Source organism: Mobula birostris, chromosome 23, assembly GCF_030028105.1.
Source record: "Mobula birostris isolate sMobBir1 chromosome 23, sMobBir1.hap1, whole genome shotgun sequence".
Taxonomy (NCBI): domain Eukaryota; kingdom Metazoa; phylum Chordata; class Chondrichthyes; order Myliobatiformes; family Myliobatidae; genus Mobula; species Mobula birostris.
Window position 1 is genome coordinate 13,278,282 of NC_092392.1, and position 26,841 is coordinate 13,305,122.

Consider the following 26,841-nt stretch of genomic DNA (forward strand, 5'->3'; position numbering starts at 1 on the left):
CAGGAGGGATGGACCACAGTGGTATAAATACCACCGAACTAGACATGCACAGTTATCATCCCTCATGAAGATGGCAGACTTTGGCATCGATACGTTGGTAGTAATTAATACCTGTACCCAGCTGGAAGCCCGAGAAGTGTTTAGACATCAGGCTGCTGATGTTCTATATCACCAGCAGTATAATAATACAAAGCTCTTCCCTTAGTTACCCTTCTCCAGCTCTGCGGGTCTCACTCAGAGCAACAATGTCAAAGTTGAATTTTTGGAGTTCCCGGGCAACAAAGGCAGTTCTCCTCTCTGGTCGGTCTGAGTTTGGGTTATCCATCAGAGTTCGTATATTCCAGGTTCCAAATTTCATAGTTTCACTTCTCAATGTTTTTCGACTGCATGATGGTGATCCCTCTGGACGCGGCTTTCCAGACAGGATGGGTGAAGCAGGCTATTTTTAGGGCACCTTTTCTAGTCCCTTCCCAGTTCAACGTGAGCAGAGTGGATCCTAAATAGGGCTGATCAGACATGAATACCGCTGCCGAACAACTTTCCTGCTTCTGTCCAAAAGTTGAGCAACTGAATCAAGTATTCACCGCTTTCGCGCCGGTTCTTGACTAGGAGCTTCCAGCCGTCACATTGCCTGCTCCCGTAGCCCTCCCCCGATCGCCAAAAGACTTGAAGAAGTGGCCCACAGAGCGGAGACGCCTGTGCGTGTATTTGTTTAACGTGTACTTGATGTTGCACTCCAAGAAGCACACGATACTTCACAAATCAACCAACTGATTCCAATAGCACAGAAACCACGACGATTGGAGCTGGTGGATTTGTTGCAGCCTTCATCCGCTTTCACAGCCGTTGAGTTCGAAGTAACTTCGTCCGCCTGTTCCACCTTTGAGGTCTTGGTTGGATTGTTCTTTGTCAGGGACCTCACCCTCGACCTTACCGCCATGGGTGACCCTACCAGGAGCATAGCTCCAGATGGCATCGCTCTCGAGATCTCAAGACCACACAAGCTTCTCCACCATGACAAGGTGACAATCCACAGAGAAACATCTTTTTCTGGAAAGGACTTGATCCTGAACAACCAAGGATCCATGGAGTAGGTTTTGCCATCCGAAACAGCCAACTTCAGAAGCTGACAGAGCAACCACTGGGAATCAATGAACACCTCATGACTCTGGGAATCCAGCTTGTCAAGAACCAACACCTATGCTCCAACTCTGGATGCTGAAGATGAAGTAAAGATGAACTTCTATGCCCAACTTGACGACGTCCTTTCCTCTGTTCCCAACAACGGCAAGATCATTCTCTTGGGAGACTTCAATGCCAGAGTCAGGAAAGATCATAGGCTCTGGACTGGAATAATAAGCAAGGAAGGAGTTGGCAAGGTCAACGCCAATGGAACACTCCTCCTCACCAAATGTGCTGAACACAACCTGGTGATTACAAACACCCTATTTCGCCAGAAAAACAGGCACAAAGTCTCCTGGCAGCATCCACACTCCAAACACTGGTACCTCATCGACCACATCATCATACAATCTGAGGATCAACAAGATGTACTGATAACAAGAGCTGTTACCAGTGCCGATGAGTGCTGGACAGACCATTGATTCATCTCGTCCACCATGAGAATAAAGATTCAGCCCAAAAGGAAATACCAAAATCAGAACACTATTAGGAAATTCAATGTTGATATCCTTCAATGTACAGAAGTTCCAACAAAATCTTCAAGAACAACTGCCTCAACAAATCCCATCATCTGTAGAAAAACACTGGAATCAATTGAAGAACGCCATCATCACCTCCTGCAAAGAAACAATTGGGTCCAAGATGAAAAAACATCAGGATTGGTTCGATGATAATGACAAACTACTCCAACAACTCATCGACGAAAAGAGAAAAGCTTTCATCACCTTACAAAATGACCAACAATCGGCTACCAAAAGGAAACGCTATCAGGAATGCAAGGCTGCAGTCAAGAAGAGCACCCGAAACCTGAAAATCCAATGGTGGCGGAAGAAAGCTCAGGAAATCCAATAACTAGCAGACGCCAATGACACTTGAGGCTTTTTCAACACAATTAAAGCTATTTTTGGCCCATCCACTCATGGTCAAGCCCCTCTCAAAAGCAGAGGTCGTTCAACCATCCTGAAGAGCAATGCTGACATCAATTCTAGATGGAGGGAGAACTTTGAAGATCTTCTAAATTAAACCATCTCATTTGACAGGAATGTGATTAACAACATTTCACAACAGCCCGTTGACGACTCCCTAAGCAAAGTACCAACAATTGAAGAAGTCAAGGAAGCCATCAAAACCTTGAAAAAAAACAAGGCCGCTGGACTCGATGGAATACCAGCTGAGGTCTACAAAATTGGAGGTAACCCGCTTCATTACCAACTGCATCAACTTCTCATCAAGATCTGGATAAATGAAGACATACCAGCAGACTTCAGAGACTCAACAATCGTTACCATCTACAAAAGGAAAGGCAATTGATTCGAATGCAAAAACTATCGTGGAATTTCCCTGTTAGCAACAGCAGGAAAGATCCTCACCCGCATCATGAACAATCGACTCAAGCCTTTAGCTGAGAAGATCCTTCCAGAGACAGAAGCCGGTTTTAGAACACCACGTGGAGCAATCAACATGATCTTCACAATGCGACAACTACAAGAAAAATGTCATGAACAACTTCAACCTTTGTACATGGCATTCATCGACCTCACCAAAGCCCTTGACTCGGTATCAAGGGAACTCCTATGGAATGTCCTATCCACCTATGGATGCCCTGAAAAGTACATTCGAATCCTGAGACTCCTCCACGATGGCACGCTTGCCATAGTCACGGTCAGCAACAGTAACTGTGAGTCTTTTCAAGTTAGATCAGGAGTAAAACAAGGATGCGTGATTGCCCCAACTTTGTTCATCATCTTCATTGCGACAATCATCCACATCTTCAAGGACGACCTACCCCCAGGAATCGAAATTGTCTGCAGAACAGATGGCAGACTTTTCAATCTTGCCTGTCTCAAGTCCAAAAACAAGACATCCACGAGTTCCCTCATCGATTTCCAATACGCAGATGGCAACAGTGTTGCAAGCTCTCTCAGAAAACCACTGACGACAGATTCTGACTGCCTTCAACCGTGCATACACAAAACTTGGACTTACCATCAATTCCAAGACTCAGATCATCTACCAACCGTCACCAACTGAGACAAATTGGATAGAACCATCAATTCAACTTGGCAAAACAACTCTGGAAAACGTGGACCACTTTCCATATCTTGGAAGTCACCTCTCTTCCAATATCGACCTTAATGACGAGATCCAATATCATCTTAAATGCGCTGGAACAGCTTTTGGACATCTCCGAACAAGAGTCTTTCACGATCATGACATCCAAACAGACACCAAAATGTTAGTGTACAAAGCAGTGGTGATCCCAACGCTTCTGTATGCATTAGAAACCTGGACAACATACCGACGACATCTGAAGGCACTTGAAAAGTTACATCAACGCTGTCTTCAAAACATCTCAAATATCAGCTGGGAAGATAGAAGAACCAACGTCAGCGTGCTAAATGAAGCAAAAATAACAAGCATTGAAGCCTACGTCATCAAGAGCCAACTAAGATGGAGCAGCCATGTTGTTCAAATGAAAGATGAATGTCTGCCGTAACAAATCTTCTACCCCCAGCTTAAATAAGGCAAACGTAAAAGAGGCAGACAGCAGAAGAGATTCAAAGAAGTCTTAAAAGCCAACATGAAGAAATGTAACATCAACATCAACAATTGGGAAACCAATGCCAAGGACAGGAAACTCTGGCAAGCCATCATCCAAGAAGGAACAGCAACTTTTGAAGCCAACAGATGTGCAGAATTAGAAGAAAAGAAGAAAATGGAAAAAGAGGCAGCAACAACCAAAGCCCGATCTGCCATCTGGAACTACCTGTCCTGAATGCAGAAGAACTTTCAAAGCTAAGATTGGACCCATAAGCCACTTGACAGCCCATAAATAGATCAACGGAACGAAGACCATCATCCTCGACCTCGAGGGATAGCCACGAAATAATACAAAGGTTCAAAAGTTCATTTATTATCAAAGTATGCATGCAGCATATAACTCTGAGATTCATCTTCTCCAGCTAGCCATGAAACAAAAAAACATGGAAGTCTAGAAAAACATCAAACCCACTCCCCCATACAAAGAATGGCAACATGATCATCAATCCCAAAACCTCCCATCTAAAAAAACTATCAAAATGCGCCCTGCAGCAACATCAACTCCCAACCCCCCCCCCCCCCACACACACACACACACACACAACGAACAAATTGACCAATCGGCAATAGAACATCAACCCCAAACCACCCCCCAACAAAAAATATCTAACAGACTCACCAAATGGCATCAGCACATCAACACCTAAATTCCCCACACAAAAAACTCGCCAAATGGCAACAGAATGTCAACCCCTAAACCCCACCTCCTTCCCCAAAGAACTAACAGGCTCCCCAAATGGCAATAAGACAGAACCAGTGAAAACACAGAAATAAAAACCATAGAACTGAAAGAGTCCACAGTCCATTATCTAATCCATAAATCGCAGAACTTCGGTAACATCCTCTAACAGTATCGGGAGAGACAGAGATACCAATCAAATGCAGAGGCTTTCCCTGCAGCAACAGTGAACAATAGGCTACCACACAAGACTCCTTCTTCAGCAGCAGAGAGATGCGTCAGCAGCAATCAAGAGGCAGGTATTTGGTGCTGAACCCCCGCTCGTCTTCCGCATTCATTTCGATGTTTCAATCTTTCTTGATGCTTTAATCAGCAAATTAATGGATGCTTTAATCGGCGAAATGGAGTCAATCACGGGCTCACAACCCGTCACTAAGCTTCTTCGCCTTAAGACCGCTAGCATTGGCTTCCTGGAATTTTTTTGGAGATAGCAAAGCACTACATCACTCATTCAATGAATCAATCTCCAAACTGTAAATCGCAGGCTCTAACAGTTCCAGAAACACATTTAAGATAAAAAGCAGTTGTTGACCAAGGATGCCTTGTATGCTGCCACTAACTTCATATTAACCAGTATTAATCACCAAGATCCCAAACCTGGGCCCATATACTGTACCTCCCTCTGGAACCAGATCCTCAACTTCCACATTGGAAGATAACATCTCCTTCCTCATTGACAGTCAACACAGGTACACCTCACAAACAAAAGAAAATCTGCTGATGCTGGAAATCCAAGCAACAAACACAAAATGCTGAAAGAACTCAGCAGGCCAGGCAGCATCTGTGGAAAAAAGTACAGTCGACACTTTGGGTCAAAGCCCTTTAGTAGGACTGGAGAAAAAAAAAAGATGCAGAATAGATTTAAAAGGTGGTAGGGTGGGGGAGAAACACAAGGTGATAGGTGAAACTGGGAGGGGGAGGGATGAAGTAAATAGCTGGGAAGTTGACTGGCGAAAGAGATGCAGGGCTGGAGAAGTGGGAGTCTGGTAGGTGAGGATAGAAGGCCATGGAAGAAAGGGGGGGGAAGAGCGCCAGAGGGAGGTGACAGGCAGACAAGGAGATAAGATGAGAGAAAGAAAAGGGGAAAAAAGAGGATGGGGACTGGTGAAGGATGGGAGGTGGGGGGTGAGACATTACCAGAAGTTCGAGAAGTTGTGTTCATGTCATCAGGTTGGAGACTACCCAGACAGAATACAAGGTGTTGCTCCTCCAACCTGAGTGTGGCCTCGGCGACAGTAGAGGAGGCCGTGGATTGACATATCGGAATGGGAGTAGAAAGTGGAATTAAAATGGGAGATTCTGCTTTTTCTGATGGATGGAGTTTAGGTGCTCGGCACAACATTCTCCCAACCTACATTGGGTCTCACCGATAGACAGGAGGCCACACCAGGAGCACCGGACACAGTGTATGACCCCAACAGACTCACTGGTGAAGTGTTACCTCACCTGGAAGGACTGTTTGGGGCCCTGAATGGTAGTGAGGGAGGAGGTGTAGGGGTACAGGAGGCCATGCCGGGAGCACTGGACACAGTGTATGACCCCAACAGACTCACAGGTGATAGGAGCAGCTCAAGTGTGCAAGCTTGATCTAACCTGTGGCTAAACACCATTCAAATGCCTCCTATAAGTTTGTCAATGATGCCACAGTCATTGGAAGAATCTCAGGTGGCAATGAGTACAATAAATCAGCAGGTTGAGTGGTGTTACAATAACCTTACACTCGGTGTCAGCAAGACTAATGAATTGATTGTGGACTTCAGGAAGGAGAAGTCAACAGAACACACACCAGTCCTCATTGAAAGGTCAGTAGTGGAAAGGGTGAGCAGCTTCAAATTCCTCAGTGTCAACATCTCTGAGGATCTGTCCTGCCCCAACACATCGATGCAATCATGAAGAAGGTGCCTCAGCAGCTCTACTTCATTAAGAGTTGAAAGGGTTTGGTATGTCACAAAAGTCTTGCAAATTTCTATAGATGAGTGGCGAAGAGCGTTCTGACCGCTTGCATTACATGGAGGCTTCAATGCACAGCATTGCAAGAGGCTGCATAGGCTCACTCATGGTCACAATCCTCCCCTCCACTGAGGACATCTTCAAGAGGCAGTGCCTGAGGATGGCCGCATCCATCATAAAGTGCTCTCACCATCTGGGACCTGCCTTCTTCTCGTTATTACTGTCAGGGTGGAGGTACAGCAGCCTGATGTCCCACACTCAATGATTCAGCAGCAGTTTCTTCCCTTCTGTCTTCAGATGTTTGAACGGCTCATGAACCAACAAACACTATCTCATTATTATATTTTTTGCACTGTTTATTTTATCATTTATAATCATTTTATGTCTTTGCACTGTACTGCTGCCACAAACAAAACCAAATTTCACTTCACATAAGAAAGTGATAATAAACTTGATTCTGAATGGAAACTGAGATAGACTGAATACCTAAAATCAGAAGACTAGAATGTAGAATACAAGTTAAGATTCTTTTTTTCCAAAGCAAGACTCCTGAGGAGGAGCAGCAGATTCTGTTATTTTATTGTAATGAGCCTGAACATTTTCTCTTGTTGTCTGAAAAATGAAATAATTTTACATTTTAGCAAAATAAAACATGAACAGTATACTGACAGATTGGGGAAGCAATACAAAGGCAATTTACCTTATTTCAAAAGACAACGCACAATAACAATTTCCCAGCTGAAAAATTATGAGGTACTAATTAATTAGTCACCATGCTGACTCCCTGGTCATTTATTTATTTAATCCTTATTATCTATTTGGTCAAGAGCAAATTCATATTGGAATTTATAAAATCCAGTGCACTACCATGGAAGCACTGGTTTGTTGAAACTGCTGCACTGTTGGATACAGTAATAAGTGCTTCGTCATCAAAGGGCAATACTGCTCTGTCAAAGGTGCTGACTTTCATACAAAATGGTAAACTGAGGCATTTCTTGCAGTCTCAGAAAGTATTAATGGATCATGCAATACTTCGTACAAAAAATACTGACCTACTCTGGTGTCCAAGCCATTAGTTACACCTCAAAGAATGTCATTAAACATCACATGATCAAGTAACACAATTTAATGCTGTTTATAGGACCTTATACTAAAATTGCATGACAAGTTTCACACAGTGAAAAATGACAATTGTCCATAGATATTTCATTGACTTTAAAGCGGTTTGGGAAATCCTAATGTGGCAATTGCCATTAAAATGCAAGTCTTGTTTATAGTTATTCCCTGTTTCCATTGTAAAACTAAAGAAAATATCTTGATTTAATAAAGGTTCACTTTTCTCCTCCTACAATCTAGACTCAGGATTCTTTCAGAGATTCAGGCCAATTGACTATGAAGAGAAAGGTACTTAGTATGTTTGCAACTGCTGAAACTTGCACAATGAAGGAATTTCTTTGCGTTGGTCTTGTTTATTGCATGTGGTATTATTCTGTGCTCAGGAGAAAAGCAAAGAAATTCCCTTACCATTATCAATTTATGGGAATTTTCATTTGAGTGTGCAAACTGTTAAACGCCAACCCACAACTTCAACACAGCATTTTCTTGCTGCTATAACTTACGGTGCCTGTGTCCGCGTTGTATACTCCTTAAATTCATTATCATGAATGGTGAAGTATGGCCGATAGTCACAGCAGTATTTCAGGGGTGCAATGCAACTACAAGAGAAGACAAATATACAATATACAAATCTGTGTTGCTTGCTGAGGTACATAATGTATGTGAAGAATTGTATGGAAATATTTACCAAAAGTTGTGGAATATACAATATGGTAGTTAACAGATATATTTTACTAATGCTAAATCAGTTTGTTGTATTTACTGTTGTCAATGATCTTGAGCATATAATAAGTTATTGAGACAAAGAGCTAAGAATTAAAGCACATCTTCTAAGTCTCATACAATTTAATTTTATTACACATCACAACTGTAAACTTTCAAGCCCACTTATTGTATTAATTTGATCATTTCTGTGTACATGACATATCCACACACTGCAAATGAGGTATATAGAATGAATTTCTATTCACATATATTGTTCAACTGTCAGCCACCTAGAGAAATACGATATTGAAGATGAAATTAAGGCTTGGGGCAAACCATACACAGGGAAAGAACTCAAAGCCAACAACATGTCTTATGCTTGCAAACATATTGTATAAAATGGATCATCACCTGTTGGGCAGCCAGCTGAAGCTAAGTTCACTTCGATCCATTACTGTGATTGTTGGTCACACACTGGGTCTGAATAAAGACTTAGCTCAAGATTACCTTTTATACTGCTCAGGATGCAGTCCGATTGGGCTTTCTGCATCGACGATAATATTATGCCAGGTGCTAAAGACCTGAAACTTACTAGAGAAGTCAAAAAGAGAAGGCACAAAAGGGCTGTTGCTGGGACAGCATATCCCCAGAAACTTTGGAAGCCACAGTCACACCAACCCCTCAAGAAGCTATGCACCCAGAGGCTAATACTTCTACAGACATAATGACCAAGTTCTGAATCCTTCCACCCAGGATTCAAGCAGAGTCACCCTGAACATTTTAGACCCTAGATCATTCTATTGTGCAGTGACCAATTCAAGTCACTTTTTAACTTTTCAGACTTCTCCCTGCGACACATCAAACAAGATCAATCCTCCTTATTCAAGAGGGGAGTTAGCTTCCTTCATTTTGAACACAGAGCTAGTATACCATGATTGCAGATTAACTGCAGCTTCTGAATCTGCAGCTCTTTGTAAACTGCAAAGATCTTTACTCCCTGAACATACAAATGTTCCGCTATTATCAACAATATAGATGACCTATGTTCAGGATGCTCATGCCACGATAACTCAGGCAACCCACAGCTCATGCACTTGGAGAGAGTTCAGAGCAGATTCTACAGGATGCTTTCTGGATTGAGGATGCTAATTATGGGAAAGATTGGACTGTTTACACTGGAGCAAAGGAAACTAAGGGGTAACCTCATAGAAGTATATAAACCAACGAGAGGCAGAGATAGGTAGGTTGTAGAAATCTGTTTTCCATAGTCGAGGTATTAAAAACTAAAGGACATAGGTTTAATGGGAAAAAGTTTCAAAGTGGATCTGAGGGCAAGTGTTTTTTTTACACAGAGTAGTTGATAATTTTGAATTTAATTTAAGTGGAGCTGGTGGAAACAGATATAATTATTATGTTTAAAAGGCACTTACATTGACATTTGAAAGGACAGGGCAATAAAGAATAAGGACCTAATACAGACAAATAAGATTGTTGGTGGTTAACATAATTGATGTAGGTGTGGTGGGCCAAAGGTCCCATTTTTGTGTACTATGAGTCTATGACTGTTTGACTTTATTTCAGCTGCTGTGGTGGAGGAAGAAGCTATTGGCTCTTCAGAAAAATAAAAGCAATTTCTTCTATCATTTCAATCCCGATACCTGGTCTTATTGTACTCTACAACTGCAAGGATAGCTACAGTGCTCCTCGGAGCTGAGTGGAGTGTACCATTAGGTTGTTCATAGTCCCCAGAACAGATTTCACATTTTGTTGCCATCTACCACAAATGATAAGTTATCATCCAAATTCAGTAAAGTCTCAACAGATTCTGGAGCAACAAGCAAGATGCTGAAGGAACTCAGTGGGTCAGGCAGTATATGTGGAGGGAATTGGACAGTTGATGCTTCAGGTCAAGACACTTCATCTGGATTTCTTCATCTGATCCCTCCGTTTCTTTGCATCAACCAAGAACATCAGATTTGACAGGACATAAAGGGGAAAAGTGTAGGCAGAAATGAGTAGAGATAATGTTATTTCATTGAAGGAGACATTAGTTAATGGAATTGCTTACCTTCAGAGTTTTCAGGGTCAAGGCGCAAAGATTAAATTGAATTAGATCTGTCTAGTTTAATCCTGCATAAGCTCTGGTCTAACTGAATAGTGCCAAAGCCAAATTTCACATTCAGTCAATTAACTCATCTTCCCAAAGTTCAAGATTGTTTAATGTAATTTCCAGTACACAAGTGTAAAGGGGAATGAAATAATTGTTACTCCTACTCTGATGAAGAACAAAAATACACACACACACACACAACATAAAGAACACAATAATAATTAAAATAAAACACAATAAATATAAATACATAAAATACCTTACATAAATAAATTGATTGTATGTCTATAAAGTGACAGTAGGCACAAGAGTGCCTGTGCATAAGCTGACTGACCAGAAATGTTAACGTAGCGGTGGTTGGGGATGTGGTGGGGTGGGTTAGCGATTGGAGATGTTGATCAGCCTCACTGTTTAGAGAAAGAATCTGTTTTAAAACTTGGTGGACCTGGCATGAATTCTTTGTAGCCTCCTCCCTGATGTGAGTAGGGCAAACAGTCCATGAGCAGGGTGAGAGAGACCCTTCATGATGTTACTGGCCCTTTCTGTATATATGGCCTTGACAGTGGGTGGGCTGGTGCCGATGATATGTTGGGCAGTTTTGGCTACCTGCTGTAGAACCTTCCTGTTTGCCACAGTGTTGTAGCTTATTAGGATGTTCTCTACAGCACATCTGTAGAATCAAGTGACTATAGTTGTGCATAGTCCAGTTTACTTCAGCTTCCTCAGAAATTTATGGCATTGGTAGCTTTCCTGATTGTGTAGAATGTGTTCTGGGACCATGGAAGGTTGTGCAAGATACTCACTTGCAGGAGTTTGAAACTATTCACAGTAAATAAACACTGCCATAGCGTCGACCTAAAGAGGGGTGTGAGTAGCACGAGTTGAAGTTCAGTGTAAAAAATAATCTTTGAAATGTTCCTTAAGGTATAACAGATTTAATGTAGACCATTCTCAACTCACCTTATGAGTGCCAGCACAGTATCTGAAGAAACTGTGGGAGAGGTTGCCATAACAATTACTGGTTCTCCAAGCAACATTAGCTCCCAAACCATTTGGATGTGAATCAGGATTTGTTGGAAACATCTGTCAGACAAAGAATTCATTAGTGAAATAGATTTGGTTGAAAAACAGAAAATTCAATCTTGTTCTTAGACAAGGTCAAATAAGAAGCTACTGTTTCTGATTTCTTCCAATACTCTCAAGAGAGAGTTTCATTTTGAAAATTACAATTGCTCTTCCCAAAGCACATCTGTTCAGCTATTAAAATGTCCACATCTTTCACTATATTATTCACACTTAATAAATTAATGCTATCCTTCCAAAAGAAATTAATTAACAAAAGAGCAAATATTTGTTTGCCCCAGTTTAAGGTGGCTGTTAGGGCAGCAAAGAGGTGCTGCTGGCAGTACAGCTTCAATAAACCAGGTTCAATCCTGACCTCTGGTCTGTCTATATGGACTTTGCAGTTTCTTCCTGTAATTATGTAGATTCTTCCTGCGCCCAGGTGTTCTATGTTCCTCCCAGATCCCAAAGACCTTCTGTTATTAAGTAAATTACCCTGGCCTAGATGAATAGTAAAACAACCAGGAAGTGTATTATGAGCTTTTCTTTTTAAGGTTACCAACAATTTTTTTTACAGTCAATATTTACAAGATATTTATACAGCAGCACCAAAATATTTAATAAAGTTCACTTGCTACACCGAAGAGCCCTTGCCTGAAGAGATCCAGCTCATTTACTGTAGGAATAATCATTGGTGCTGGGAGCAGATTCTGAGGGAGATAAAAAAAATATACTCAGTATTCACAATAATACAATTTTAATACCAGCGTGGAAAAGGATGTCAAAAAAAACATCAGAGATAACTTAGTTCTCTAAAGTTTGGATCCAATATCTTTCACCACACCCAATGCAGTATACAAGTTAAACTCCATCTCTCTCCACCTCTGAATGTGAGCACGTTGACGTCACTGGAGCTGAATTTTAGAAGCAGACTAGTACATGCTTGTACTAGTCACTAAAAATATATGTGCTTTAAAACAAGTATCTACTCAACAACATTTATAACAGGTTTTTAGATACCGTGGTTTCTGTGACTCAGCATTCAGAAGTAATTTCTAGCTGGACAATCGGAGTTCTCTATTCTAAGTAGAGAATCATAACTTTAATCCACCAGGCTTACTCTTCTTATCTGGTATTGGTCCTTTTAAAATTTGTCTGTTATCTCTTTCCTGAACATGACTGCTAGTCTGTTTCAACATTCCAAGCCTCTTATCAAAAAGCATGTTCCATACATTTCACAGTTTCTTTCAAAACTCTTTGAACAGAGTTTTTTAATCCTTGAATCTGGTGTCGAAAATATTCCTGGAATCAAGCTTGCATTGTTTAGAAAATTTTCAAAAAACTCAGTTCCAAATCTTTCTTCATTCTTCACTTTTCTGGTGACTGGAGTGACAATATTTCCTTACAAGTTTATCTCATCAATTGTCCATATTGTTTACTTCCAAACATTTCTCAATTTTCATAAAATATGTTAACTAAAACTGACATCGTGGATATGGCCTCATTTAGATTTGCAAGTCACACCTCTAATTTTATAACTCAGTTGAACCTTACCAAATAGATTTCAAAATCTACCCTCACTTTGTTTGCTTATCTATCTGCACACCACACAATGGTGGTGATACAGTCTGATTATATTACATATTGACCTTGCTCCTATGCAGCTGGCATCTTTTCCTACAACAACTAACTCTGTTCTATTCTCCTCACTTCCCCTTTAAATTCTCTGTCCCTTTCCCCGTTCCTTTCCATTTCCTTCAAGTTGTCCATTTACAGCTCTTCCATTGAGTAACTCAACTTTATCGCAAGCCCAGGAAAGAGTACAAATTAACATCAGAAAATGCAAGAAATACTCCAGGGATCAGACAATCAATGCTAACATTGCATTTGCCTTCTTCATCACCGACTCAACCTACAAGTTAAACTTTAGAGAATTCTGCATAAGGACTCCCAAGTCCCTTTGCACCTCATATTTTTGAATTTTCTGCCCATTTAGAAGATCGTTTACACTTTTGTTCCTTCTACCAAAGTGCATGATCATATACTTCCCAACACTATATTCCATCTAGCACTTCTTTGCCCATTCTCCTAATCTGTCTAAGTCCTTCTACAGCCTCCCTGCTTCCTCAGCACTACCTGCCCCTCCACCAATCTTCATATCATCCGCAAATTTGGCCACAAAGTCATCAAATCCATCATCAAATCATTCATTGACATATAACATAAAAAGCGGTGCCATCACCACCCCTGTGGAACACCACTAGTCACTCAGCCAATCAGGAAAGGCTCCCTTTATTCCCGCTTCCTGCCAGTCAGCCAATCCTCTATCCTTCTTCGAAGAATTCCAACAGATTTATCAGGCAAGATTTTCCCTTAAGGAAATCATGCTGACTTTGGCCTATTTTATCATGTGCCTCCAAGTACCCTGAGACTTCATTCTTAACTATCGACTCCCAACATCTTCCCAAACACTGTCAGGTTAATTGCCCTATAATTTCCATTCTTCTGCCTCCCTCCTTTCTTGAAGAGTGGACTGACATTCGTAATTTTCCAGTCCTCTGGAACCATGCCAGAATCTTGTGATTCTTAAAAGATCATTACCAATGCCTCCACAACCTTCCAGCCAGCTCTTTCAGAACGGTGCGGTGTGGTCCATCTGGTCCAGACGACATCCGCCTTAAGACTTATCAGCCTCCCAAGCACCTTCTCCCTAGTAATAGCAACTGCACTCACTTCTACCCCATGACACACTTGAACATCCAGCATACTGCTAGGATCTTCCACAGTGAAGACAGATATAAAATACTTATTTAGCTTGTCTGCCATTTCCTTGTCCCCCATTACTACCTCTTGCCTCTCTTTTACTCTTTATATATCTGGAAAAAAATGTTTGGTATTCTCTTTGATATTGTTGGCTAGCTTACCTTCATATTTCATCTTTTCTCCCCTTGTGGCTTCTTAGTGGCTGTTCATAATTTTATGTTTCTACAAGATCTCCTCTCATTATTTTGAATTCCAGTGAGTATAGATCCAGGTAACTCAATCCCTCCTCAGAGGCCAAACCCATCATCTCCAGAATCAACCTGGTGAACCTCTTCCGCACTGCCTTCAACACCAGTATTTCTTTCCTCAAGTAAGGAGACCAGAAGTTCATATAGTACTGCTGGTGCTTCCCTGCACAATTGCAGCAAACCTCACTGCTCTTAAATTCAATACCTCTGGGAATGATGGCCAACATTGCATTTGCCCTCTTAAAAACCTGTTGCATCTGCAAACCAACCTTTTATGACTCATGCACAAGTGCCCCTCAAGCACCTCCACAAAACAATATGCTGCAATTTTTCATTATTTGATCCGATCTTCTATTTTTCCTTCCAAAGTGGATGACCTTGCATTTATCAACATTGAACTCCATCTGCCAGACCCCTGGCAACTAACTTAACCCATCTATAGCTATCAGCTGACCCTCTGCATCCTCTGCACAATTTGCTTTTCCATTTAATTTAGTGTCATTAGCAAACATTGACATGCTACCCTTGGTGAAAGGTATGATGTAAGGTATTTTAGCCTTAAAGGTTAATTCTGTTTCTCTTTCTACAGAAGTTGCCTGAGTGCTGTGTATTTTCAGTATTCCTATTTTTATTTCAGATTTTTGACTTCAGTAATCTTCTATTCATGCAGTATGTCACATTCTTGAGGACAGAAGCTATTATCAGTGGCTAATGCTTTCTACTTCACTTAAAGGATCCGAACCCATCTCGATTACCACCAGGAGTCCTGCATGAAGATAACACCAAGATATTGTTCAAATATAATTGTTACTGAAGGAAAGTTTCCATTTTTTTTCTCCTCAGTTCCAGATGCTATCACCATCAGTGCCTCAGATGACCACAAATGAATATCTATTTGGCTGTTGGAGGAGTATGGTGATTTTGTAAATACACTGCATTCCCTCAACATTAGAAGGGCAAATCTGGCACAAACAGGCCCCATCGTTTAAATGGAGGTTTGCCAGGAAATTACTGAAGCAAAATTGATTGAACAGACTTGGACCTACCACATGTTTACTGATTCCAGCAGGCATAATGCTTTGCACACGTTGTAGATTAGAACTCTGCTCAAATCCTTTGGCCATATGGAAATTATGTTATGTTTTCCATTCAAATATCCTCATTTACAAATTGTTTTTTTATTTCATGCATCACATTTTATGTTTGCTTCCGAATCACTTTGTCTCTCAGATGGCCCCCTCATTTTCCTTTACTGAATTATCTGTCACTCTTTGTGCATGCTTTGACTTCTGCCACAGCGCTCATCAATCTCTTACATGACTGTGAGCATGATAACCCATTTTCCTTAATCCTTATCAAATTGCCAGCACCATCTTTCTCCGGTGTCTTCGGGTATGACTGTCCTTGTCCAATCAAATTATTGTGCATCCAGCCAAAGGTAGCAAATCCCTTTGCACTGAATATGCTTTCAAATATATTTGGGGGTCATTTCTCATCTACATGTTGCCTTCAATGACACATCAGGACCCAAATGCACTTTGATGGTATCCAGTTCTCCTATGACCTCCATTGTTCTGAGCTTTTAGACTGCTTGCTCCTAAACAACAGAAATATCCCAATTAAAGCCAGAGCAGCAGAGGGGAGGCCAGCAGCTTTTAAAAAATTGTTTCTGATTGGCTAAATGTGAAACAATTCAGCTGATAAAAGGAAGGCAAGGTCAACTGAAGTGGCTACTGTGAGGTGGGCCAAAGTGGTAATGGAATTTCTGAGGCTTTGCTAAGGAAGGACAGGTGAGAAGCAGGTAAGACTTTTATTTTCCTGTTAATCTGTGACCTTTGATTTTGTGTAGCCAAATTGGAAGACAGGGCAATTGAATGCTCTTCTTGTAAGATGTGGGAAGTCAGGGAATCTTATGGTCTCCCTGATGGTGGTGTCTGAAAAGAGGATGCTGTCCAAGTTGCATGCCATCTTGGACAATGTCTCCCATCCACTACATAATGTACTGGTTGGGCACAGGAGTACATTCAGCCAGAGACTCATTCCACCGAGATGCAACACAGAGTGTCATAGGAAGTCATTCCTGCCAGTGGCCATCAAACTTTACAACTCCTCCCTTGGAGGGTCAGACACCCTGAGCCAATAGGCTGGTTCTGGACTTATTTTCTGGCATAATTTACATATTACTATTTAACTATTTATGGTTTTATTACTATTTAATTATTATGGTACAACTGTAACGAAAACCAATTTCCCCCGGGATTAATAAAGTATGACTATGACAATGACTATAACTACTATGACTACATCTGTGGGAAGTGCATCCAGGTGCAGCTTCTGATAGACTGGGTCAAGGAAGTTGAAGTGCAGTTGGATGTACTCAGGATCATTGGGGATGCTGAGCACATCATAGTTAACACGTTTTAGTGAGGTGGTCACATCTGTGGTGCAGGCTACAGATGGGCTGATGACCACAAGAAGTAAGGGGAGTAAGCAGGCAACGCAGAGCTCTCTTGTGGCCATTCTTCCCACTAATAGGTATACCCCTTCGGATACTGTTAGGGAGTGATTCCTTTTCAGAATCAGTAGATGGCCCAGTGGCACAGTGTCTAGCACTGAGGCAAAGAAGAAAAGAGTGAAGTCAGGCAGAGCGATAGTGATAGGCGGCTTGATAGAAAGGAGTAATATAACGTTCAGCGGCTATAATTGAGACTCCAGGATGATGCATTGCCTCCCTGGAGCCAGGATTAAGAATGTCTCATAATAGGTACAAGATGGTCTGAGGAAGGAGGCTGAGCAGCCAGAAGTTGTGGTCCACAGTGTACCAGTGAGAAAGGCAGGAGCAGGGATGAGGTTTTGCAAAGTGATCTTAGGGAACTAAGTGGAAAACTTTAAAATGTAGGACTTCCAGGGTTGTAATTGCAACATTATTATTTGTGCCACATGCTAGTGAGGAGAAAAAGAGATACAGTTCCAAGCGTGACTAAGAAGCTAGTGCGGGGGGGGGGGAGGGGCGGCGGCTTTGGATTTATGTATCATTGAGCCCTCTTCAAGGGCAGGCAGGACCTATGCAAACAGGACAATGTACATCTGAACTGGAGAGGAACCATTATCCTTGCCCAGAGGTTTGCTGGTCCTACTCAAAAGGGTTAAATCTAGCGTAGCAAGAGAATGGGAACCATCGGAACAGGGCAATGGGTGCTCTGGAACTCCTATTTTTTTTTTCCCACCTAGTTCCCTAAAATCGTTTGCAGAACCTCATCCCTGCTCCTGCCTTTCTCATTGGTACTTCTGTAGACCACACCCTCTGGCTGCTCACCCTCCTTTCCCAGGGTGCCATGTACCCATTATGAGAGGTTCTTGACCCTGGCTCCAGGGAAGCAGCACAACTTCCCGGTTGAGTGCAAGAAAGATGTAATGACAGGTAAGGCTGAAAGGGAGGACAGCAAGTGGCATGTGAATAAATATGGTGGGACTGATGAGCTGGTTGCATCATTATCTGGCCTTTTAACCTACTCCAAGATCAATCTAATCTTTCTCTCCTACATACCCTCCATTTTTCTTTCATACATGTGCCTATCTTAGAGTGTCTTAGATATTCTAGACTTTTGTACATCCTTAATTTCTGTGCTTCCATTATTAACAGCCATTCCTGAAGCTGGCTAAATTATAGATTTTTTTCCTACATTTCAGGGCATTCTGTCTCAGCACACTTAAAAATCTCCCTCAACCAAGCTTTTACTCATCTATCCTAATATATCCCCAAAAATTTTTGCTTGACTTTTTTCTTCTGATAAGTGTACCTGCAAATACCTCAAGAATTGCAACTATGCTTAAGGGGCTTATAAAAACACATTGCCACTGCTTTATGTATCCATTTACGTAAAAGCTCAAGTTGCAATACTTATACCAACCCTGTCCTGCAAGCTGAACAATTTTAACAGTTTTTTAAACTATCAAAACTTATTCAATTAAAAAGTATGGAGATAGATCATCAGAATAGATGATAATAATCTGCACTTTTGGCATACCTCTCGTTTAGATTGCTTGAGAGGACTTGTTCCAATCTTGTCATTCTTAGATGGTATCCTTACCTGTAGTTGTGAAGGCAAAGGAAAAAAATCCTACATGCATTATAAAAATAATGTTTTCAGAACTTCCAAACTATACAAGGATTCACATAAACACCAGAAAGTCTTATGTTGGAAATCCAAAGCAACACAAACAAAATGCTGGAGGAACTCTGCAGGTCAGGCAGCATCTATGGAAATGAACAGATAGTTGACATTTTGGGCTAAGGCCCTTCTTCAGGACTAGAAGGAAGGGGGAAGATGCCAGAATAAAAAGGTGTAGTGGGGAGGAGGCTAGCTAGAAGGCGATAGGTGAAGCCAGGTGGGTGGGAAATGTCAAGAGCAAAAGAAGGAGGAATCTGATTAGGAGAGGAGAGTGGACCACATGAGAAAGGGAAGGAGGAGGGAACCAAAGGGGAAGTAATAGGCAAGTGAGAAAAGATAAAAGAGGAAGGGGGGTGGAGAAGCAGGGAAATTTGTTTACCGGAAGGAGAAATCGTTATTTATGACATCAGGTTGGCGGTTACCCAGACGGAATATAAAGTGTTACTTCTCCACCCTGATGTGGGCTTAGTCTTGACACAAGATGACACGTCGGAATGAGAATAGAAATCGGAATTAAAATGTTTGGCCACCAGGAAGTCCCGCTTGTAGCAGATGGAGTGGAGGTGCTTGACAAAGTGGACTTCCAATTTACAACGAGGCCACAGAAGGCCACACTGGGAGCACTGAACACAATAGACAACCTCAGCAGATTTGCTAGTGAACTGTTGCCTCACCTGGAAGGACTGTCTGAAGCCCTGATTGGAGGTGAGGGAGGAGGTGTATGGGCAAGGGTAGCAGTTAAGACTGCTTACAGTGAGAAATGCTAGGAAGATGATTAGTCAGGAGGGACAAATGGACAAGGGAATCGTGGAGGGAGTGATCCCTGTGGAAATTGGGGTGGGGGTGGGTGGAGGTAAAGATATATTTAGTTGTGGGATCCCTTTGGAGATGGCAGAAGTTGCAGAGGATAATGTGTTGTGAGCTAAAGTTGATGGAGTGGTTGTTAAGGACAAGAGGAACTCTATCACTGGTAAGGCAGCGGGAAGATGAGGTGAGCAGATATACAAGAAATGGAGGACACATGGGTGAGGGCAGCAGCAATAGTGGTGGGAGGGAAACCGTGTCTTTCAAAGAAGGAGGACATATCTGATGTCCTGGAATGGAAAGCCTTGTCCAGGGAACAGATGCGGTGAAGGCGAAGTAATTGTTTTTTTTAAACAGGAGAAATGGTGGAAAGAGGTATAGTCAAGATAACTGTGGGAATCAGTAGGTTTATAAAAAATGTCAGTTGACAGTTTGTATAAAAAACAGAGAGACAGAGAGATTGAGAAAGGGGAGGGAGATGTCAGAGATAAACCAAGTGAGTTCAAGGGCAGGGTGGAAGTTAGAGGCAAAGTTGATAAAATTGATGAGATCAGCATGGATGCATGCAGCAGCACCAATGCAGTCATCAATGTGGCAGAGGAAGAGTTGGGGAGTGTAACCAAGGAAGGCTTTGAACATGGACTGTTCTATGTAGCAACAAAGAGGCAGGCATTGCTGGGGCCCAGGTGAGTGCCAATGGCTGCCCCTCAAGTTTGGAGAAAGTGGGAGGAGTCAAAGGAAAAACTGTTCAGCGGATCTTTATTATGCAAATCAGTACAATAGCTTGCAATCACGACAAAAACTGTCCAATACTATCTACCTTTATAACTTCAATTTGTGCATTCCCTTTCCTCGTTCAATACACTTACCAACCCACAATTTAGAGAAGATTAATTCAACCATATAAGGCATCTTATTTTACTCCAATTGATCAAAATCAGACAACATCTGATGTTAGGTAGTTGGGCACACAGCCCAAGATCAATAGTATTGGTAAAAAGACCAATTATATATTCTGTCTATTCATTTAATTATCTAAAGAAGCCTCTATAAAATGTCATCAGTCTGAGCAGAACTCTGGGTTACATATCTGATGTGTGTGTGTCATTCCTTTCTAGTCATCTAGGACCAACATTGTCATGAACAAAAATTCTCACCATTGTGCTGCATTGCAAAGATGACAACAAGAGTAGTAAGTCACTGACAAAGCGCTAAGTGTCATGGAATTGTTGAAATATCAGTTTAATATGGTCATACTGTGAAGAATATTGATTAATCATACCCAACAATATGTATATATGTATTCTCTCTCTTGTTGGGAGTTGAACGACATCTTAAACAACAGCAGACACCATAAACTCAAATGCAGATTAAGGAACACCAAAGGAGAAAAATAAGAATAGATTAAAATCCTGCATGTTTGGAGAAGAAAATTGCGATGTAAATTTCTAAAAGTGAGGTTGAACAAAGAGGTGAAACCAAATAACAACCTTTCACCTCAGAAACTCTTCATCCAATACACCATAGAGAAATGTTTGTTTTTGTTTCAAAGAGCGAACACAATATCCTCTCCTTATGCTTCTGTGCTTCAAACAACTACAATACATTTGATTTTCTTTCCATTAAATGCCGAACATCCATATTCTAATGCTCTGTCTATTCGTACCTGAATGACCACTCCCATGACAGGAAGGCTAAGTGTTTTTCCAGGGACTGGTGCTGGCCATTGGTCTACCTCATTGCAAACTGGAAAACAGAAGAAGCTTGACTGTATTCAGAATACAAAAAATAACATACAATCTTCTGCGATTATTTTCTTAACCAAAAATTTCGCTCAGAATTTTTAACACCATAATAAACCAAATAATTAAATCAATGATACAAGCGTGACTGAATGGAACTTTTTACATCAAGAGAGTTCCCAGTCTCACCAGAAGCAAAATAAAGAGAAATATTCTTACACGTTGTTGCTGTAATCAGCAATGCACTTCCTGAAAGGAAATGTAACCATAACTTTTGAAACAGTCATATAAATTATTGAAGGGAAAGGGCCTCTGGCCCAAAACAATAACTGGTTTCTCTTTCTGCAGATGCTGTTTGACTAGCTCAGTTTTTCTAATATTTTCTGATTTTCTTTCAAATTCAAGCATCTAAAGTCTTTTTCTCGTTTGCTTTCCATTACTGGAACTACGTACCTAGCTAGTCAGGAAACATCTGTGGAGAGAAAAATGCTGAGTTAACATCACAGGCTCTTCAGCTTTGAACACAAGTGGCCAGTTTTGATATAAACTGTACAGATAGATGATCTGAAATAGTTCAATTCAATCTTCAGAATGTAATACTTTAACTTGCCTATTTCATAAGATGAGTTTCTGTTCCTTAAGCTTGTGTTGAGTTTCACTGAAACAGTGTAAGAGGTCGCAGACCTTTGTTCCTTTAGCTTTTAACCCACTCAGCTCCGGACAAGTACAGTGCTGACCCACCTCAGTCCTTTTCATTGGGTGCATGGAATTTCCGATTTTTGTTGAACAAATAAACTAAACCTACCAGAAATGCAAAAGATCGCAGGGCTTGGACTGAAGAGCTGTAATGTCAGGACCATCCAGAGTTTTGACTTAACCTCCAGATGAGAGATAGTGCATGTTGACAATTGATTATTAAAAGGAGATCATTACAAATTCATCTAGCCTGGGAAAAGCATGAAAAAAAAAGTTGCTCTCAAAAATAGGACCCTTATAAATTGCTTTAACTATTTTCTTTCTGCCTATCCAAACAGAGCAAGTTAATCTACTGAGTGCTTGTGCTCCAACATAGTGCTTCACCATGGGTACCAGATGAACATGGTCATTACTAGATGGAACCCTTGTAACAGCATCTTCATTACAGCCATCTACCAACAGGGACACAGATCATTCACTGGTGAGTACAAAGAACAGAATGAAATTCTTGAAGTTTTTCCATCCAAAGCAGAAAACCTATTACTTCATTAACTTTTTTTCCCCTCTTCCTCTCCTTGACTTTTCTCTGTGTTTCTCTATCTGTGTTGTGAAGTTTCAGAGAAACATAGAGAAAAGTCTCAGGGCAAGATAATGGGAAATACAATGCTCATTCAGTATCCCTGAGATAATGCAGAAGAGGAGGCAAAAGTTTTAAGTTATTATGGCTTTTGATAGAGTAAGGAGTGGAAAATTATCTTCAGCACACAGTAGCCATAGACTTAAAATAACTGGCAAAGAAATGAAGGGAAATAGGTTTCTCATGCTTATGCCTTTTAGAATCTGGACCTGGTACCTGATTTCATATGAACTTCAAAAGGACAATTAAACATGTACCATATTTGAAGAAGGACAACGTGTAAAGTTGAGGAGAAAAGGTGTATGGAACTCAAACAGTTACCAGTTCCAAACTGACAGCTAGAATGATCCAATAGACTTCCTTTGAACTGTAAGATTCTCTGATTTCAAATCAAAATTGATTTTAAAGCTAAAACATCTTTTTAAAATATATCTTTGTCCAGTACCTGAAAGTATATAGTGCAACTGAAATTTTCAAATGGTGTGCACATTATTATCAAGCAACTAGAATATGCAATTTCAATATCACAAATTCACCAAGGAAACTTCCATTCAACACAAAGATGGCAATAGTTATTTATAACATAGAAGTTTTCTTTTAACCATGAGAAGATGATAGCAGGAATAAAAGTTTGGAGAAAAGGAATGCACATAGTTAAGATTTTGGTAAATTACACAAAGATTTTTTTAAAATTTAAAGATATTTTAGCTGTTTTCCAGATGTTTTTTCCAGTTTTCAAAGCTTTTTATTCCAACAAGCATCAGATTTTTTTTAAAACACACTAGCTTCTGAAAATTCATCTGTAATTTCCATAAGTTTGTCATAATTCTAACATTCTAATGAATGGTCTAACCTGCCTCAAGACAAGGCTCCAGCTTTTCAAAGTATTCAGGTGCAACAAGTTGTAGGAGAGAGCGGAAGAGATTCACAAAAGGAAGTCGAGAAATAAGAACCAATGACTGAAGAAGAAGAAAAAAACAAGCACATTACAATGCAAATCAAGACTTCTTGAGAATAAATTAAAACATACATTCATACCCTGCTTAATGGCAATTCACCACAGTACTCTTAGTTCTGAAGTCCAAACATTCACAGGTATATATAACCTCCAGTACTTTGATAAAGTCATCCACTCGGCTGCACACTGTGGTGCCAGGAACTTGGGCATGAATCACGTCCATTCATGCTTTTGCACACAGCTGTGCAGAAGTCTGTTTCAAATCCAGCAATGAATCACTCACAGTTTTTGTGGAGATGTAGCATGTGAGAACGGCTGCTAGGTGACCAAAGGCTCAGGGCTACACCCATGATGGTATGGTGTGCAAGGGCCATTGCTGAGGACCGACAGCATCTGCTCCATGTCATCTGATCAGATTGTCTCTCAACACTTTCAGCTGGACTGAACTACACTCAATGTGCTAACCTGGGTCAGACCTTAATGCCTCATCTCAGCACTGAGGGGTGACACAGCATGCCCCATCTTACCGAACACCAGCCCTCACGAGCAACCTCTCCACAATGAACTTAAATAGATTCATGCCAGATTCCCAGAATCCAAGTCCTACACACAGCATCAATATCAGTAGCACACCCTTCTGCACAAGATTCTGTAATGATCTCTTTTACTGCTGATTTCACTCATTCTTTCATTCTTGGTGGTACAGTAGCATAGTGGTTAGCACACATTTTACAGTATAGGTGACCCAGGTTCAATCCCCTCCACTGCCAGTAAGGAGTTCGTACGTTCTCCCTGTTACCGCATGGGTTTCCTCCAGGTGCTCCGGTCAAAAGTCCTCCCACAGTCCAAAGACGTACCAGTTGGTAGGTTAATTAGTCACTGTAAATTGTCCCAATTAGGCTAGGGTTAAATCGGGGATTACTGGGAGGTGTAGCTCCAAGGGCCGGATGGTCCAGTTCTGTGTGGGTCTCAACAAATAAATAAACAAATGGAAAGGTATCCCATGCACCAAGTGAGGTTCTACCCTGCAGTCTTGAAAGCTGTATTTATACAATACAGCAGAGGGCACCAAATCCCTGCCCAATAATAAATTGTTTTTTCTCATATTAATGGCACACATACAGATTTAAAGATTAAAAGTAACATTGCTGAGCTTTGTATGAAGTAGCTTTGGTGATGGCATGAATGTACTTTGAGTAAGACAGAGACTGGTACAACATGCACCCCTTCGTAACAAGAATTCACCTCAAATGGAGCAACTGCTCTCACAAGGTTTCCATCAGTAAGAAAATAAGAACAGCAAGTCTTTTATCACTTAATTATCTTAAAATCCTGACTTGTGTGTATATTACTGTTGCTAAATCAAAACCCAGGAATTCATGACATATGCTATCACAAGGAATGCACTGATAACATTGAGGTTAAGTTATTTAGACAACTATTTAGAGTTCAGCAGTCTTTATCTGCAGACACTTCACATCCAAATTCAACAAAGGGGATCTTCAACTTCCTCACAGACAGGACCCAAGCTGTAAAAATAGGGGACAAGCTCTCTTCTACAATTACTCTGAGCACCGGTGCCCCACAAGGCTGTGTACTCAGCCCCCTGCTGTACTCACTGTACACCCATGATTGTCTAGCCAAGTTTCCATCAAACTCAATATATAAGTTTGCTGATGACACAATTGTAAGCCGTATCTTGGGTAATGATGAGTTTGAGTACAGAGAGGAAATTAAGAACCTGGTGGCATGGTGTGAAGACAATAACCTATCCCTGAACATCAGCAAGACAAAGGGATTGATTGTTGACTTCAGAAGGAGTAGCGGACCGCACAACCCAATTTAAATTGGTGGTGCGCAAGTGGGACAGGTCAAAAGTTCCTCGGGGTCAATATCACAAATGACCTGACTTGGTCCAACCAAGCAGAGTTCACTGCCAAGAAGGCCCACTGGCGCCTTTACTTCCTGAGAAAACTAAAGAAATTTGGCCTGTCCCCTAATACCCTCACTAATTTTTATAGATGAACCATACAAAGCATTCTTCTAGGGTGCATCACAACCTGGTATGGAAGTTGTCCTGTCCAAGACTGAAAGAAGCTGCAGAAGATCGTGAACACAGCACAGCACATCACACAAACCAATCTTCCGTCCTTGGACTCACTTTACACCACACGCTGTCGGAGCAGTGCTGCCAGGATAATCAAGGACACAACCCACCCAGCCAACACACTTTTCGTCCCTCTTCCCTCCGAGAGAAGGCTCAGGAGCTAGAAGACTTGTATGGCCAGATTTGGGAACAGCTTCTTTCCAACTGTGATAAGACTGCTGAACAGATCTTGACCCGGATCTGGGCCGTACCCTCCAAATATCCAGATCTGCTTCTTGGTTTTTTTGCACTACCTTACTTTCCATTTTTCTATTTTCTATTTATGATTTATAATTTAAATCTTTAATATTTATTAATTTTTACTATTTTTAATATTTTTTAATATTTAATATTTGTAATCCAGGGAGCGGGAAGCACAGTATCAAATATCACTGTGATGATTGTACGTTCTAGTATCAATTGTTTGGCAACAATAAAGTATGAAGTATTCAAATTTCACTAAAGTTTGAAATAAAAAGGTTTGCACTAGTAATGGTAACCATGTAACTATTAGATTGTCGTAAAAAATGTCCTTCATGAAAGGAAATCTGACCCTTTTACACAATCCAGTCTAATGCTGAAACTCATCCTTAAAAACATTGCAACATGGCACTAATAAAATCGTAATTATGGTTTTAATGAGGGAAAAGGCAATCCAGTGGATGTCTATATCTTGTCTTTTTTTTAATTATTTGATATGTAATAATCTTTAGTGTTAGCCGGCCAGTGGTGTAGCAGCATCCATCCACACTGGACTTCAAGGCGTGTGGTCCCAGGTTCAAATCTGGCCGGCTCCTTGCAGGCTTTCCAACCGTGCTGGGTTGAGCATTGAGCTAGCAACTTGGCCTCATAAAAAAAAACAGACAAAAACAGAAAATGAAATGGAAAGGGTGCCACCCAATGTGCCATTTGGCGCAGAAAGGCACAACAACATTGTTTGGTGTGATAACTTAAAGTCACTAGGACAGATAAATGACTATTGTTAAAAGACTAAAAACTCCAGAATAAGTGTTTTGGTTTCAGGTTGGCAAATTTACTCATGGGATATGATCAATCCTAGTCTCTCAGCCATTCACAATTTACACAATTACACAGATGAAAAGATAGTGTGTAAATTATTGAAGTTTGCTGTGGAGAGATTGATGGGAAAGCGGACTTTGAGGAGAGGCAGCATATTTGCAAAGGGAAATAGGGAGGCCCTGCAAATGAA

The 26,841-nt window shown here is 41.0% G+C and overlaps 1 protein-coding gene across 1 annotated transcript in view; it reads right to left on the bottom strand.

Moving 5' to 3' along the window:
* The window catches only part of dennd6b (DENN/MADD domain containing 6B), a 99,415-nt gene that overhangs the window by 37,174 nt on the left and 35,400 nt on the right, over positions 1–26,841 (bottom strand). The window contains exons 6-11 of the mRNA XM_072241049.1: positions 23,381–23,486; positions 21,119–21,198; positions 18,505–18,567; positions 12,120–12,175; positions 11,364–11,486; positions 8,092–8,187 (exon numbers count right to left, since the gene is read on the bottom strand). Coding sequence (XP_072097150.1) covers positions 8,092–8,187; positions 11,364–11,486; positions 12,120–12,175; positions 18,505–18,567; positions 21,119–21,198; positions 23,381–23,486 — 524 coding nt within the window. The remainder of the gene's footprint in view (positions 1–8,091; positions 8,188–11,363; positions 11,487–12,119; positions 12,176–18,504; positions 18,568–21,118; positions 21,199–23,380; positions 23,487–26,841) is intronic.